This window comes from Vespa crabro, chromosome 6 (genome assembly GCF_910589235.1).
Source record: "Vespa crabro chromosome 6, iyVesCrab1.2, whole genome shotgun sequence".
Classification (NCBI taxonomy): Eukaryota; Metazoa; Arthropoda; class Insecta; order Hymenoptera; family Vespidae; genus Vespa; species Vespa crabro.
The window spans coordinates 4,372,496-4,390,850 of NC_060960.1; the positions used below are offsets into that span (position 1 = coordinate 4,372,496).

Below are 18,355 nucleotides of genomic sequence, written 5' to 3' on the forward strand. Positions count from 1 at the left end.
ACTGTAAGTACTTTTGCGTGGTAGAAAAACGCATTTTGTACAATTCGGAATTGCAAATAAGTAATTTTTTGCATTTAGTTAATCCATAGTTTATAAAGGTTTAAAAAAAAAGTTTTATATAATATAAAAAATAAAGGAAAAGGAACTGTCTAATTCGACTTCGCCTTTGGAACAATTCTGCGTTTTTTACAATAGACTTAACTGATATATTAGATTTTCTAAATTCACTTTCTTTTTTTTGTTATTTCCTATTGGTTAGTTTTTGCAGAGTTCTAGCCTTTGATTCCTAATAAAAAATTATATTTTTTACAAAAAACTATATTTATTATTTTGCATGATATGGATAAAATGTAAAAAATATAAAGGATAATTTAAAAAATTCTTGTAAATCTTCGTAAAATGAAAATTGATCTTCGTTAAAAATTTCAAAATAATACAATACATTCAAGAAATGTTCAACTATGTAGACCAATTAATATACACTAACGTGAGTACATAGATATTTGTATGAGTCTTTATGCGGATAAATACATTGTATATAAATTTTAATAGAAAACTTATAGATAGATAGAGATATATTGTAAAGCTCATAATATTTTTGCCGTTTGTCATTTTTTATTGCTCTCATAAAATATTTTAGAAGAACTTACGTTAATTGTTAGGACTATTTTAAATATTTCTGCACAGTTTGGATTGTTTCTGTGGCTTGTACGATTTTTTATAAATTTTTTTATTTATGACATATCTATTATTTTTAAACCGCAATCGAAATAGAATTATTCGTGGATCTTCGTTGTGTGCAACTTGATTTTTGGTAAAAATTTCCGGTCAATCTATTCACCCGTTTAAATGCTAAAGCGGACACACAAATATAAAAAAAAAAACATTTAAATTGCGATCTAAAATATATCAGATGTCAAAGAATTTTGTGATTTTTTTAGTAATTTTTAAGTTAACCGCTTGTTACATTTTTTCGATATTTCGAAAGTATAAAGAAGTTCTCTGTGGTCTTAGCTAAAAGTAAAAAGATTTTATGAAATTTTATAAAATAATCTCGTAATGTTAGTTATTTTTACAAATGTAACGAAATGGAATGGGTCGAAACGACCACGTATGATTATATCTCGTGAATCGGTCATTCGGATTGCTTTAGAAGTAACAACGATGGTAGTGGGTTGGCGAAAAGCGGCACTAACGTGAACCAGTGGAATGCTCGACGAAGGAAAGGAATTAACCGGAGACCGTGCTCACCCGCAAATTGAGTTGCATCAGATCTAGAATTTAAACATTTAAATTAACCCGTTTAGCAAGTCAAAGAGATTAATGCGTGTCCACGACTCCCCCTCGAATCTGAAACATTTCTATCGATATTATGTATTGTTATGTTCTTCTAAATAGCGGAATCATCACGTTTAATTTATTATGAAATAAATAGTTAATATACTTTTTATTTAATTCTTTTTTTCCCATAATGTTTAAAATTAACAAATTAGCTTGTTAGATTTGAACAAGAATTTTTTGTCTGTACATTGTATTTTCAATACGACATGTTACGTATATGTACATATTTATATTTTGTCTAAAAAGAATAATTTCTAACAATTAGATCTTTATTCTTTTCATTTGAAAGTCTACCGTAACTACATAAATTTCCTTTTTCTACTGTTATACGGCGTTTCGTCGACAGAACTGGCCGACAGAAAGCGGTACTTTTTCGTTAACTAAATGAGTCGTCTCGTGCATCTCTCCAGTTTTCGTCTGAAGTTACTTGGCCAAGCTAGGAAATTTTGGAATAACGTTTCGAGCATATAAACTATATATACTATATACACATACGAATATATATGAGAACATTCATTCTCTCTACTTCGAATCGTAGCCAACTTGTGGACAATAGCGTTAAGATAGAATTCGAGTATGAAAAGGAAGGGAAATAAAAAAAAAGAAAAGAATTTACGATTAATCGGTCTTGAAAATAGCCATCGATGAAATTGCGAATCGAGTAAGTCGGTAGCGTAGAAGGGGCAGAGTTGGAGGGGCTAAGTTGGAGTGAGTTCAGCGGCTGCTTCGATAACACGGTGGCGAAATGCAAGGCTATTAAACTTTGTTGGAATTTCTAGGGCTCACTCGAACCGATTGTCCGAAGAACACGAAAGAAGAACAAGTTGAGGAACGAAGTGAGCTTGTTTGCGGCCGGAGACGAGACCTTATTAGCAGGTATAAAATATTCTCTACGAAAGTTCACTTTCCGTAATGCTGAAAATCAGAGCAATTTATGATCGTGTTACATCGTTGAAAAGTTGAGATTATCGCATGCCTCGACCTTTCGAATGTGTTCGAATTCGCACGTCCAAATAAACGTTTTCTTGGACAAATTGAAAAAGACGGTAACGATGAGAGAGGAGATAGTAATAGTCGGATCGTAGCATGAATCGAGTATGACATGCAATCGAGAAAGAATTCCTAGGTATGTTCTTGTCTAGCGCGGTGATTCTCTGTCAAAGGAACGATACAGTCGAGGATGGGTTCGTTTCATGGAGAGCCAATATGGCAAGAGGAAAAGAGTACTGCAAGATGTTAGAAAGAGAAAGAGAAAGAGAAATGGAAGGGTAAAAGGAATTCAATAAGATCGCTTTTTCCGAATCACACGGATGCTCGCTCTAGCTGACATCGAAATAGCAGTTAGAAATTTCCATAGGACGATCGGTGCCTTTGAAGAACGAAGGTAGAAATGGCCGGGATATCCGAGTTGTAAAGGGGGGTCCTAAGATGGCCCAGCCTTGGTACAATCGTGCATCTCTTCGAGATTTCGAAGATGTCTTTTCGTTCAAGATAGAGATAGGAATATAGAAAGAGAGCCGAGGAAGGGTAACTCTTCTTATGTGTTGTCCGTGAAACGCCGAATGCGACCTAGTTGAATCCTACTTACGTAAAGACGACGTCTTTCAGTCGTATTGTTTGGAAGGATTTAAGCGAATGCGGCCAGTACTCAACTTGGCTGGCTTCACTTATTCTTACTTACACTACACACATGTCGCATTCTCCCGTCCTCTTGAAGGGAGAAGAACCATTTGTCTGGCTTGCCGTGGACTAACTAGGAACCCACTCTGTGCCGCTATCCTCTTTCGTTCCGCGAAGATCGTTTTTAAGCGATGACAAAAGACACGCTTTTCGAGAGTTGTTCCGATCGGTCGCTCATTATTTTTCGCCTTTGTACTTTTTCGATTTTGATGTCTCTCTTCAGCACTACTTTTACTACCAAATTCGTACATTTTTCAAGTTTATTTAAACCTAACGCATTCGAATTTGATATCAAATATATGTACTATATACATATGTATATGGTTCACTGAAAATTTTAAGAAGTGTAAGAGAAGAATTTACTTTTGCCGAAAAATTTATTCTCAATGTACAGTTAATAATTAATTCAAGCGTCCATCGGTATATCTCTTTGATTTATTTGAATTCGATTAAAAAAAATTCTATCGATTTTAGCGATTAGACGAGAAGGTGAGTTTAATAGAAATAGAAACGACATGGGTGAAAATTTGATCGAGCGTGTAAACTCAACTCAACTCCCTATCCGATTCTTTATCTTTTCAGATGCTTTTCAACACGCTCATTCTCTGGTTGTCGTTGCTGTCGTCATCGTTGTGTTGTAGTGCGATATATTGTGGCTAATAATAAAGACGGGAGTCGTAGAAAGGCGCTTGTATAATGAGCAAATTGTAGATCGCAAATTGCTGATCGGCCACTCCAACACATATAACGCGGTCGTGAACGTAACGTTAATGTTCCTTTTTCATGAACGAAGACTCATAAAAGCTTGGTTGTTCGTACTATTGGACGTATTACTCGTTTCGATGAGGAGTACCCAATGAAGAAGTTTATACAACGTACAAAGGTATAACGATGTCGCTTTCTCTTTTTCTTTCTTTTTCTTTATTATTGCGTGTGCCCTCGGCTACAAGCTTTAGTCCGTGTGTAGACAAATGAACGAACAAGCAAGCACGCCTTATAAGAATTCCTGTCGTTAGCAAGCTGCCCACCGGCATTATGGTACCAAGAACGACACCTGGCACCGTCGAATATCGAATTGTCTCTCCTTTCGTTAGTGCTACGCTATTAGATGTCTCTTTTATTTTCGTCATTACATTATTTTTCATTTTTAATTTTTTATCATCTTCCGTCTCGTACGTGTTTTCCTTTATTTATTTTTATCGCGATCGGTAATTGTGAAATCATCGAACGAGTCTACCGTTAAATTCGCGAATCCCTTCTCACGTTGATTCGTTTCGTTTCGTTCACTCGTTTCGTGGCAGAAATTCGATATTATTAAGTGGTAAATATGTACACATATACGGCTTTAATCACGTGCCACGAAAATTAATTTTTGGAATATATCGATCGTATTTCGTTGCGCTATGTATGCGCGAGAATATTGAGCGCCGGTCACATTCGATAAATTTATCGTGACGATATTGTCTATTTCGCGACGTCGAACGTGCTCTGTACGTTCGTTTATTGCGGTATTTAAATGAATTGGCTCTCGGTTTCGGCGATTTTACTTTTAGTATACTCAAAATATTCTTTTAGCGTTCTCACAAATGAATATAAATCGGCTTGCTTTGCATGATGTACCTGAGAGCGATTGACGAATATCAATAGATTTGATTTCGAATAAAATTAAAAAATTTTACTTTACAAAGTGGTCGTTCATACGCAATATTCTATTCTCGCGTATTTTTTTAAATCACGTATTTACTCACATATTTCTAGAAATCGAAATATGACATAGTACTATATACGCTAACGTATGTTTCATAAAGAACGAAGTATTTTTTCGCAACAAAAGCTGTTTCTATACGTTTAGCGTTTTCCTTTAATATCACGACTTTTCCAAGACTTTTTCTATTTCTTTATACACTTTTTCTGTGTCATGGCATGATTTACAGGCTACGAGAGTAAGAATATGTGGTTGGATTATTCTGAACGTATCGTTTTATCATTAAATCGTATTTAGATCGAAACAAAAGGGTGCTAAATATATACTTCTTTCCCATTTCCTCTCTCTCTCTCTCTCTCTCTCTCTCTCTCTCTCTCTCTCTTTCTCTATCTATCTCTCTTTCTACAAATCTGCGAGACCGCGTGACGTAAAATTGGAGAATTTTCGGATGGCCAGCTATTCCCAGGGAAAACTGTAATTCCATTACTTCTCAATTACTCGCAATTACTCATATTTAAACCAGTAATCGTCAACAAATCCTGCTAGATACACTCGACACCCATAGACATTTTCGTTGTCTGTTGGACAATGGAACGTTAACGTCGCTAACAAATATATACAAACGTGTGTATGTACGCTCGATAAGCTCGCTCGAACGTAAGTGATTCGAAAGGTATACAAAGTCCTTTTTGTTTGTTAACAACCTTCGGATCTTTCAACGAAAGAGTTCTAGCTAGTGTTCAACTTCGATCAACCAACCAATCAATTCGACTGAATTTTCATTTTTTCATAAATTACGCTTTCCAAAGTATGACTAGAATTTCGAATATCTGCCATTCTTTATGAATTACGTGTGACATTTAATCCTTTTAGTTGCATACACATAAATATATAGATACATACATACCCTTTTACTCACTTCATATCTTTTATTTAGAACATTCTTACAAAATTAATAGCATTGTAGTTAAAAAAATTTGACGAAAGATGAATATCGCAGAACATATAAATCTGGCATTATCGATGAAACATTATAATCGTTTTCAAAAGTGGAAACGAAAAGACTTGGTGACAACTTGGTTCAAAAAACGTGAAAGGCAGAAATAGAAATAGAGAAAGAAAGGGAAAGAGAAGATTTTCTTGAAGCTCCGCGCCAGTAACTTCGGCGCTCGCGCCGAGTGGTTGAGTGGAGGGAGTAGTGGCACGTTCGAGCAACCCTTCGGAGTTGGCGCGCGCGGAGTGGGGCGTGTGGAACGATAGGAGGAGGGTGTTTCCTCGTGTGTTGGCCTCGAGGATATACGGAGCGACGCACGAGCTCGGAACTTCAGTCTCGAAGCGACGTGCGCTACCCTCGTTGGGATACGTGGTGTCGCTTACGCGCGATTATCATGCATGAAAAACGTGCTATGTGTTCGTACAGACGACAGGTGCAACCTCTTCTGATGCTCGCTGCTTTTCTCGTTGGCGTCCGAACGGAGATTGTCGGTGAGTTCGGTGTCATCTGTGACGCGTAACTCTCCTTCTGTCTTACTCGATCCTTTCTTTTCATTTCATCAGTCCTTTTCTTTATACCCTTTGTATTTCTTCTCTCGTTCTTTGTTCTAAAAAAAAAAAAAAAAAAAACTAGCAAAAAACTAAAGACAAAAGGACGATTGACTCATCTTTATTTTCGTGACGCGATAGGTCACATCCTACTACGGTGAAGTGTCACGTGTGATTGACGCGAAACGTAAGTTAGGATCGAAAGCTCGTGCAAGAGGGATTATCGTGTGTTATCCTGCGAGAAGTGACGCCTTCGACATTCGACGTTCCCCTTTAGTTACTAGTACATTGTGATAGAAATGAGGATCGAAGTATCGAGGTATTTCGGTCGTTGATATATGCGAAAGATAATACAAGGCTACTCGCTTTATATTGTATAGGTATGTACGTACCTACATACGCATATCTAGGATATTTCGCGATTGAATCGATTTTTCCTATCGAGCGAGTACGCGACTTCTGATACTCGATGTACACGTTCGATTCCTAGTTTAATTATCCTCGGAGGCGACCCGAACGTTGATCTCCTTGATTAATGTGATGCACCTTCTAGCTTCCATATTTATGAACGAACCTTTGTTTTTTTTTACGCCCGTGAAATCGGTATTACATCCGTACTTTACATGATTTTTAATTGAATGATTATCATGATAAAGGAGATCTGATAAGGTCAAGAGATTCGTTACTTTTATTTCCATTTTCACGTGACTGATTTTCGTCGAAATTTTGTGCTTGTTATTTTCGGAAAATCCTTGTTGTCCTAACACGTGACTCTGTTTCATAATATCTGTCGATTTTTTCATTGATTTTTCGTATCTTTCATGTATACCTGTAGAAATTCCATCATTTCAATGATATTGATAGTTTCACTTCGTTAGATTGATTTGATTTCGTGAGAAGATATCTTTTAATCGTTCGCGTGTTTGTACACGTTAATTGCGAATTTGAAAGAATCAAAGCATGCTGAATTTATGAGGAAACATTTGCTCAAACACGAGTAAAGCGAAAGTACGATGCAAAGTATTAAGAAACTCAACGTCGTTAAAAACTTGAGAGGAAACTTAGAGAGAACAGAGGAAAGTAGCATTAACAGGATGGTTTAAAACGCATGATTACCATCCCTTCCTGGTCGGTCACTATAGTCATTTCAGGACAAAATGGTCGAGCTTTTCCAGCATGTAATTAACTTTTGTTTTTTTTTATTGCACGTACATAAACATAATCTTCTTAGCAATTATCGAAACTTTATTTAGGTTTTAAGATAAAACATTCTTAATCCTTTGACTACTACCCTCTAAAATTTTGTTCTCCTCATGCACCATTTTTCGCATGAATTTCGAAATCTCTTCGATAGTACTCGTCCGCACTTATAAGTTTCGTTATTCCTTAAAAAATATGCCGCAGTGCTTGTTTCAGCTCCTCTTTCAGTGATAGCGATCGCATCTTGATAAAGTTATCCTTTCTGAAGCTTGGCAAGTGGTCCGTTAAGTTTGGTGAGTGAAGTTGGATAGCCGTCGAAGAAATCCAATTTCCCATATGTGAATTTTCTTTTTTACATTTCGACGTCGATCGATGATCCATCGTAGAAAGTTTCGTAGGCAATTTCGATACTTTGTTTTCTTGATTCTTGTAGAATCCACGCGACGGAGACGTACCTTCATGGTCTGAGTTTGTTCAAAAATGAATTTTGCTTTATTATTTAATTGTTAACGTCTTGTTTGTGTTCTTTCGATTGTAATAAAGTCATTTGAGATGGTTCAAGTTGAGCGTACGATTATCTTCATTAGAATAAAGTTCATTAGCTTCGTCATATGTAGTTCGCACTTTCGCGCGTCCGTCTAATAGAGCTAATACTAGCGAGGTGATATGATGGTAATATTCTTGGTAATACCATAAATCATATAGCGTGTCGTGAGCTATTAAAATAATCGTAACGACCAAATCTTGACGAGAAGAACTGTTAAAAGAGGAGGAAATAGAGAAAAAGAGAGGAAAGGAAAGAAGAAGGGTGATTTTTCCTTCGTCATTGATATTCGTTTAAAATACAAATAGACTATTTTTCTATGGAAAAGCCACAATAATAAATAATAATTTTTATATAATTCATAACATATAAGAAACATATGAATTAGTCAGATATTTAATTTTATGTAATTATTAAATCACGATAACATCGGAATAAAATCTCGAGTATTTCCGTATGTGTTCGACCAGTACTTGGGATATATTCATTTCGGCGTTATTAATGTGAAATAAGATATGAGAAAATGAAGAAACTTCGCTTTGAGTGTTTCGCTTGTATTTAAGAGTTGTTTGGTCATTTTCGTAATGATGGTTTCACGAATAGACTAAATAAAAGTTGATGAGTTAACGAAAAACAAAAAATGTGGGGATTGAAAGAGAAAGAGTGAATGTAAGATGAAAATAATCCGGGTACAGGCAACGATATAATTTCGTTTGGGAGTGGAAGTAGACAGATGGCTTTCACGAGTATCGTTCAAATCCTTCGGCCATAAAATTGATCAAATTCTGAGATACGGAACCGGCAAATGCTTTGAATCCAATAAAGAGGATTAAGTGTACTGAGCTGTAAACACGGTTTGATTGAATTCTAGGACGACCGAGGGAGTACTTGCTATGTGTATATCCTTGTATGAGAGCGCAAGAAAACAAAAGGGCGCGCCGAGACTTCTTCCACTTTCATTACCGTTGAAAGTGTCGCGACGTTTGTCTTCTCCTAAATTGGATATCCTCTAAGAGGAAGGCTCGAACCGCAGACTTCTTTTTCGCGCAGAAATTTTAAACCAACTTCTCTGGAACTTCTTATTCTTTTATCTATAATGGAATAGTACAATTCTTTAATGGATCAATTATATTGCATGAATTCTTTTATTCTTTTTTCTTTTTTTTTTTTTCAATAAAAAATATACATTATGTAAAAATTTGCGTAAACTGCGAAGATATTATCTTTTTGTTTTGATTTATTGTTGAGAAATAATTGAAAAGCTTAACGGTAAAATGTTTTGCGAATTTGTTACATTTTCCGAGCGAGTAATGTTTGAAAAAGTATCAAAATTATTTGCGATAAATGCGGATGTATTCTGAAAATTGTACATGCATAATTTTAAATATTTTGTAATGTTGTAGCTTTTATCAGTAATTTACCTTCAACTAAGTATTATACACGATATCTGAAGATATGAGATAGAAATGACTGAACGGTTAAAAAACAGAAAGCGACACTACTGAAATGTCATTTGAATATTTCACATAGAACGTATTTCATCGTTATTGTCTCATAAGCATATTGTCGTGCATGTTACCATTACAATGTTTTACTAATAATATCAACGATAACGTCAAGTCATTATCAATAAAAATTTTCATTCTACTTTCTTGTATCTTACAAAAGTATAATTTTATAAACGATATGATAGCGTCATTGATAGTGGTGATATGTTGTATTTGAGAAAATATTCTTTTTATGTCGTATTTTATCTAAAAGTATTTTGTTCGAAAATTATAATAGATCTGAATGTTCATTCGCAAAACGTGATGCCACGAGATTAACAATACATGTGCAAGAGGATTATTACCTTCATTTTGTACATTTAGAAGAATGCGTTTTCTCATTTGTAGAGATTCTCGCGTTTTAATTATATTTTGGTAAAAATTGTTCAAATGTAATAATTGGAATAGTCTAGCAAGTACTTTTTCCTCTATCAAAAGTTATTGCTAGAATTTCGTTAGTTACGAAGTTACGAAGAAAGAGTTCTTATTGGTGCAGTTACTCTCAGCTGTTGCTGACATTTCATTTACTAAAGTTGCATTGAAAAAGTCCAACTCTATTGACGCAATCGTGTTACAAATTGATTCATGAGTTGTCTGTCTATTTCTCTTTTTCTCTTTTTTTTTTTGACATATATTATGTACATATAAATACCAAATCTATTTTATTTATTTAGAATTTATTTCTATTTATTTATTTGTCCTTTTTATTTATTTAGTATCAGTGTTTTCTATTATTTGTAAGAAGGTTCGATTCAGTAACGATTGTTCGTTGATGAAAACGTATTACGATCGTAATACGGCTAAAAGAGAGAATAAACACTGGACGGTATCCAAACTAAAACACTTCTAGATTGAATGCGTTACGCTTTTAAATTCTTTCGTGATTAATGAGTTCTTCGTTAATTCAACGTTAGTTTAGATGGAACGAAGTTGCCCGAGTAAGAGAGACCGTTCTAATCAGCCGACTCGAAGTTATCTATATACGATTCGAACAACGATTCAATTAACTGTGCATTTTCGCGGACATGAAGTGCTATTCGGCTTGATTAACCTATCCGAAGAGGTTTCCGTACACACTCGACACGAGCGAATGTTCGTCGTTGCATTGTAGTGTAGGTTCGATTAAAAGCCTACATACATACATTTTCGCAATAACCTATTAGCTTAAATATGATGCTTTAATAATTACAAATACATAAAAGATTCTAAGACATGTCTGTGGAAAACGACGTGTAATATGGCGGATTAGTGGAACAATCTCTGTAATGTCGAGGGTGATGGTAATTTACGCCGATGATACAAGTTTAATGAATTCGCTACGTATAGAAACAAATGGATAATGCCACGTACACACTGTGTACACTAGTTATCCGACATTGGAAACGTTTGCCATATATTGTCTTCTTTGTACTATGGTTGCGACGAATTGCATTGCATGGATGACGTTCGAATATAGTGAATAGAACGGTTTTATCTTCAGAGATAATATCAACGATTGACAATAAGAGAGAGAAAGAGAAAGAAGAAATAAAAAAAATCTTGAATCTGAGGTCCAATGTGAACGTGGATTAAAGCTAGTCTTCCGAACGAATTCCCTTGGATCTTGCGGTACATCACCTTGAAGCATCCCTCTCTCTCTCTCTCTTTCTCTTTCTCTCTCTCTCTTTCTTTCTCTTTTTCTCTCTGTCTCTCTATCTCTCTATCTCTCCCTCTACTTCTCATTTTTTTTGTTAATGTGCTTTCCCAGTGCAAGCTTATCCAAACCACGTTCGAGATTCTTTTCTTTTTTTATCTCGTTAATATCCAGCTTTTAGTGTGGAGTCGGTAACGTTTCATTTTCCGCGTCGAATAGATTTTCATATTCCGGCTTCTGCTGTTGTTACTACGTCACTATAATAAGATTCACTGCTATCACCGTGTTTATGAAAGAAAAGTTGAGAAGAATGATCAGTTTGGTAAAAAATTCACTTAAAGAATGACTTCTTTTAACAAGGGAACCGCGTTACGGGCAATTCGATCGCGTGCATCGCCGGTTCGTTCGTCCCTTCGGCTTTTCTACGATCGATATAGCTGCCGCTTGCTTACCGCGAACTTACGGATATTCAAATCTTGCGGTGGCATAAACCTACCACCCCATTTTCTGTTCCTATTTCTCTACCTCCCTTCTTTCGAGGCATATTCACGAAATCATAATCGAGTCAGAAGCGTGTACATCGTTATGGATTTCTATTTAATTTAAAAAAAGACGCTTCAGAAAGTAAAAAGTAAAATTCTTCTTTTTCTAAAAAGAAAAAAAAAGAAAAGAAAAAAAAATAATGTTAAATTTTTAAATATATAATATATACAAATTCGGTCGGTTATAACGAGGCGAGGTTTTTCGAAATAATTTCGACAAAGAAATTAGTTGAAACTATGCTGGCAATTTTATTGGAATTTGAGATAGAATGAAAGTTTATTTTTCCCTTCCTTTTTTGTTTTTCTTTTTTTTCTCTCTTTTTTTTTTACGTAAATATCGATACGTTTTTCTCTATATTTCGGCGAGATTTACGAGGCTCACCACTACGGAAAATTTTTTATCGAAAGGTTGAATCGAAGCTTCCGCAGGGGTTTTCTATTTATTTTCCACAAAATATTACTGCGATCGTTCGTTAACAGCGGTGAGAGAGTTTTAATCGTTCGAATGCCATATGCAAATGTTCCCTCGATCGCGCGCGTTGCGTTTAGCGAATGATTCTCAATGCTAGTAACCAGCAGCTGTCTGTATTGTTTCACATACAGCGAGCATAATTTTCTTCTTCCCGTAAGTAGGAAGACTCACGTTATCGTGCATGGTATTCCGGTGTAAGACAGCAGAATTTCGCAAAGTGCCGGCTTCTAACGAAGGTGAAATTTCATTCGTGCAAAAAAGAACATCCGCTTGCCTCATACACACAACAGGCACGCGCGTTAGTTTTTACATATAGTGATCGCTCGTTCAACACTGATGCGAGACTTTACTGAATTATGTTAATGGACGAAAGAAAAGTTATTATCGGCGTAGAGACTATATCTCCTACAATATCTTTACTCTTCCGAGGCGTTCATTTTATGTGTCAAGTATTGCACGCGACGTTACGTAAATAATATATCTACGTACCTACTTGTCTATTTACGTCAAAATACTAAATTTGTGTTTTCCTTTTCTTTCTTTTTTTTTGTTTTAATGGGAAAGAGAAGGAGATATTTTCAACCTTTTTACTACGGAATTTTTAATAACACTCATCCTTCTTTGACGGCATGTACTTTCATTTGAAGTACATGTAATAAATTTTTCAACGTGACTTCTAATACGGCTTCGCACTAAATATCCTTTTCTCTTTGTTCAATAGTTCAACTACCATAATTACGAATAATTTTTAAATAAGACGCGCTGGTCTATATTCTGCTGTACACGAATAGGTATAATGACAACAGATAATAACGCATAAATAAAATTCTGTCTCTCGTTACAGATATGACAATTTCATAATTGCAATAATACTTTTGGGAAAGAAATCTATTTAATATGTAACGATTTTATATATTGTGTATATAATTGTATACATATCGTAAATAGAGTACAGAGAGTGAAGCATTTAAATCATTATAAGGTAATATTCCGAAAACAGTCAAAGATATCGAAGTATATACCACTTTTGGGATATCAAATGGTCTCGAGAGGTACATTGTGTGCAGTACCAATCTAAAAAGTTTAGTACGTGTGCGCTTTATATCCCTGAAATAAGCAAAAGCTGGGAGTGAGTAATAATTGGCAATAATGTATTTGCATGGTACCTCGTTTATGCCACTTCCCATATTTGTCGTGCCTGACCCACAACCGATTTTCGTCGTCAGAGTCAAGTGACTTTTCCAAACTAAAGCAAGTTCATAGCTGGCTGGAATCACTGGCTTTTAAAACCGTTCCTGAACTTCTCTCTTTGCTTTAACGGTGTTTATAAACTTTTCGTTTGCGGATAGATTTAGAAAAAAAGAATGTTATCCGAAATAATATTAAAAGCGTCAAAGGGTGAAAGAACGTCATAACGAAACTTTGAGTGTTCCTTTGGGATTATCGCCAATGAAATCATTCGTTTTCGTATTTCTCACTACTAATTCCCGCAAACGTTTGAACGTTTTACCATTGAAAAAGTAAAGAAAGAAGAAGCAAATCGAAAGGAGGGCGAAATACTAACTTTACTTCGCTTTAATGCTCGTTAAAAAGGTCGATTTTGTAACTGCAATTTTCTGCTCGCGCGATCATCTCTCGAATAATTCAATAGCGAATGTTCGACGAAGAGATTTATTGGAGCGCATCGAATCTACGAAAATGTTTGATTCTCTTCTCCGTTTTTCAACTTAGGTACCTATATCTCTCTTTATTTATTAAGATTTTTTCAACGAGTTGTATTTTCATTTCATTCTTTGAGTTGTATGCGCTTGCGCTTTACATATATTGCCGTCGATCGATGAACTATTGCTCTTCTACAATCTAATCTCGCGTTAATTACAAAATTAGTACCTAGATAACCATAATTGATACGTATTATATCGATAATGGAATCAGGAATACCGTTTCCGATTACATCGTCACAACGACCGGATTGATGCATCATTTAATAATTGAGGCATCATTTGTAGAAAGAGAAATTATCTTGATTAAGAACCATGGTATGTATAGCGAGTATATAACGCTTTTCAATGTGTAGTGATAATTTTAAAGCCATGATTAGTATTTTTCATTTTGACATAGATACGTAGAATGTAGCAATGATATTTATATAGGTATATGCATAGATATTGGATATACATACATGATGACAAGACAACTTGTATTTTAGCTAGAAAAGCAAATAAAAATAGAGAAACGAGTCACGATAACGTAAGACAAAAGCGAATAAGAGAGAGAAAGAGAGAGAGAAAGAGAGAGAGAGAGAGAGGGAGAGAGAGAGAGAGAGAAAGTAAAATGTATGGTCTTGATATTGACACTTCGACATCGCGTGGTTTTATGCATGCTACCGAGTAAGAGCATAACGTTAGGATGCCTGATCAAGGAGACGTTGTATAAAGCGAAAGTGCAATATAAAAATTTTACTCCACTGCAGAGTGAGACGACAAGCTACATGATTCGATCTTGTGCAAGTAATGATACTGAAATATTTTTGGTAGATCGAAGAAAATATGTTCGTTCATTTAACAATTTCATCAAAAACGCTACATTTTTTATATGAAAATACGACTATGTATCTTTGTATTATTAAACATTAATTTAGAACGTTTATATCATAGAATTCCTTTTGATCAATGGTCGTTGATATTGTCGATTTTTTAATATGTGAATTTATTAAAAAAATATAGCTCTTTAGTTATAAAACAAATACGATCTTATCTAGACAAACGATTTAACCATGGTTAAACCATCTCACGTTAAACTATTGAAAACTATCTATCACATTCTTTGTAACATCCTATTTTACTTTCCATGTAATAAAGTAAATCGACGATCTAGCAGGTCGATTCGAGTAAAGTGCGACTTGGAAGTTCTTCGGTTGGTTTTCTCTTTCTCTCCCATCTTTCATTAGCCAAACTTTTGTAGGTCCCGCTTTCAAACCTTTTCTGATAAGGAACGAATGCAAGATGGCAAAGAGAAGTGGGTAGAAATAGAGTAGGCAGGGGATGAAAGAGGAAGGGGTGCATGGCAAGAGAAGGGTGGTAAACGTGCCAAACCGCATCTGCTAATACAGGCTAGGTGCATTAAGGCAAAGCAATTCCGCTAATCTACATTGTCTGCGCTGATAACGCGCGAAGGGCAAGGTGATCACATAGCCAACGTTTTCATTCACTTCTCACAGGATCCAAATTGGATAGTATGGACTCCAAAAATTTTGATGACCGAATAGGCATCGATTAATTATACATAACAATCTTTTATACTTAAAGAAAATTCTATTTTTTTACTTCATATTGATAAAAAGACAGGGCTAATTATCGATAGAATTGGGAAGTAAATATTTTTACAGATAAGTATTTCTTATAGATGTCTATCACTAATTATGATGAATTATTTGAATTATTGAACTCAAATATTCTCGAGATTTTTATAAAATTTAGATCTAATCGAATTTGAGTTTTTAATCGTTATAAAAATCGAATGTTATCACAGTTAATAATTTGATTTAGCGTTTCTATTTTAAACATTGTTGGGGTAAGAACAAAAAAATCAATAATTAGATGAATTTTTTAAATCGATATCAAAGATTGGAAAGAATATTTTTTAATTTATGATTTAAGAAAACGTTCCGTTACAAACTCATAGTAGCCATTGAAATTCCTTTTTTAAATACGAATGGAAATTGTTAATAACTCGATGGAAATTTGTTACAATAGAAAATATTTTCGTCCAATAAAATAGAATGATATAGTAGGGCCAAAAATACGATATCGTTGTATAGTTAAAAGAACGAAAGAGGAAAGGGTAGTATGGTTAATGAAAAAACTCATTTATCGAGAGAGAACTCGAAGTGAGCCATCGTGAGCGCGACTACGCGGAAGCATAAATATTTAAGCGGGTGCTGCTAGAAACGGAGGTTTCTTAGGTAATACGAAGGTTTGAGAGGCAGAAGGATCTCTTCTTCTTGTAAATCCTTCATATCTTCTGGTAAATAAGACTTTGTATCATTTATTGTCGTTGGCAAAGGTGAAACCACTGGCAGAAGCGTGATTACGTTTGCTTTACTGCCAAAATGAAGCAGATTTTACTGGAGTTACTTCGTACTCGAAAACGGATAGAAACGAAGTTTAGAAATTATTTCTTTGATTTTTCAGCACTATATTGCTTCTTGCCTTCGACCTAGATTCGTCGTGTTTCGAGTCGACGAATGAAATTAATGAAAATTTACGTGTTGTTAATGGGTATTTGATGAGAATGTCATATTCAAAGTTATTTTTTTAAGTCTCGAATATCACCGAAAAAATATTCAAATTCTTTGAAAAATCAATTTAATATTTTTAATTTTTTTTTTCATATTTTATTATTTACAAACTGTATTAATTGCTCTATTCTTTTCATGCATATATTATTTTTATCGTTCTATGAGCGTATTAAGTAATTACGTACATAAATCATATATTGTAATATTATTACATTTCTTTGTCCTTTTTTCAGAAATTCGAGTTTTTATCGCATAATTAAAAAATTTATCTTTTTTATGGTATAACGTTTTAATAGATTTAATCGTTTCTTTATTTTCAGCAAATATACCAGAGAATAGGGATGCAAAGTTGAAATTAAATCTCTCGATGAGAGCAAATAAGACGTTGATTTTATGGATCTTATCTTACGAAATATTGACAAGTCTATATATATTAGAAATACAAACAAGAAGTCTGAAAGTATTAGAATTAATATCTATCTTTGACATTAATTCAATCGAATTTAGCGAAAATGAGTCTACATTGCCACATGCGTGCGTGTGTGTGTGTGTATGTATGTGTGAGTATGTATGGTAAACGAAATCTTTAAATTTTTTCCTTTCTATCGTAAATCGAGACGTTCATTGTAAAATTATTTTAAAAGACTTCATTCGTAAGAAATGACATATTACGTTGCTAAAAAATTCTTCGTGTATGGCTCCCGAAAGGGGTTGTTAGGTTGATCCGCTTCAGATGGGCTTTACAGAAGTTTCTTTCTGTTCCTTTCGTAAAATTGGGTTGCCCGACTTATGGCTTTCGACTGACCGATCTACCTACCACGTATACATCGTTTCCCTACCCTTACGTACGAAAGATTCGCTGGGTAGCCATTTGCAGACACTTCATCCTTGGTTCTTCTTATCCTAGTGGCGCGAGCTCGATGATTGGATCAGTTTTACGAACCCTCGGGGGATAAACAAGCCGTTGATTTCGAAGTACCAGGCCAATAGAGAATCCTTCCAACCCCTGCATATATCTAGACATGCATACTTTTGGATGCGAACCCTCCTCAATGTTCTTTTCGTTCAACCTCGAATAACACGTTATTTGTATATATACGAGAATTTCCAATTTTCCTCAGTCGATCCGTCTATATTTATTTAAATTATCTCGAGGAGTCATCGACCAGTGGGTTCAATGCTTTTTCCCTATACGAATTTGATTTTCTCTGTTATCTTTCATTTTTTATTCCCCTCATTGTTAAGTATTACTTAGTAATGTGTTAAAATATCATAGTTCGGTTTCTTAGTTCAAACTTCCACTTTGAAACTATTAAATTGTGTTCGTTCAATTAGAACTTTAAGTGTAACAAACTTCATTTAAACTTTATCATAAATTTATTCGACTTGGTTTTACTGCTGTTTTACGGATAACCAAGCAGTAGAAGTCATTAGAGTATATGTTTAAAAGATCGACTATGTATCAAATAGACATTTAAAACTGTGTAACTAGGAGGCGAGAATCGTAAAATTTGCATAAGTGTTCGAGTCGTTAAGCCGAGATTTTTGTTTGACTTAAATTGATTTACCTTAAAACGACTCGATCTTTTTTTCCGAATGATTGCTAGGACCAATTTAACGAACGAAATCGCGCTCGATGCTGTATCGACAGGCAATGCGAGTGAATATTAATGCTTCTCTCTTTCTCGCTTTCTCTCTCTCTCTCTCTCTCTCTCTCTCTCTCTCTCTCTCTCTGTTTCTCTCTCTTTTTTTACTCTGGAATTCCATTTCTTGTTAACGTCAATATAACTAGATTTTACGCTATCTCGCGATCGTTGCCATTGAAAACTAAAAATAGTCGGAAAAAACG

At 34.8% G+C, this 18,355-nt stretch overlaps 1 protein-coding gene across 2 annotated transcripts in view; it reads left to right on the forward strand.

The window, feature by feature from the left end:
• The first annotated feature begins 5,982 nt into the window (after positions 1-5,982).
• Positions 5,983-18,355, forward strand: part of LOC124425224 (neurotrimin-like) — a 154,603-nt gene continuing 142,230 nt past the window's right edge. For both annotated transcript variants that reach the window (XM_046965300.1, XM_046965301.1), the window contains exon 1: positions 5,983-6,211. In XM_046965300.1, the coding sequence (XP_046821256.1) occupies positions 6,115-6,211 (97 nt within the window). In that variant the 5' untranslated portion in view covers positions 5,983-6,114. The remainder of the gene's footprint in view (positions 6,212-18,355) is intronic.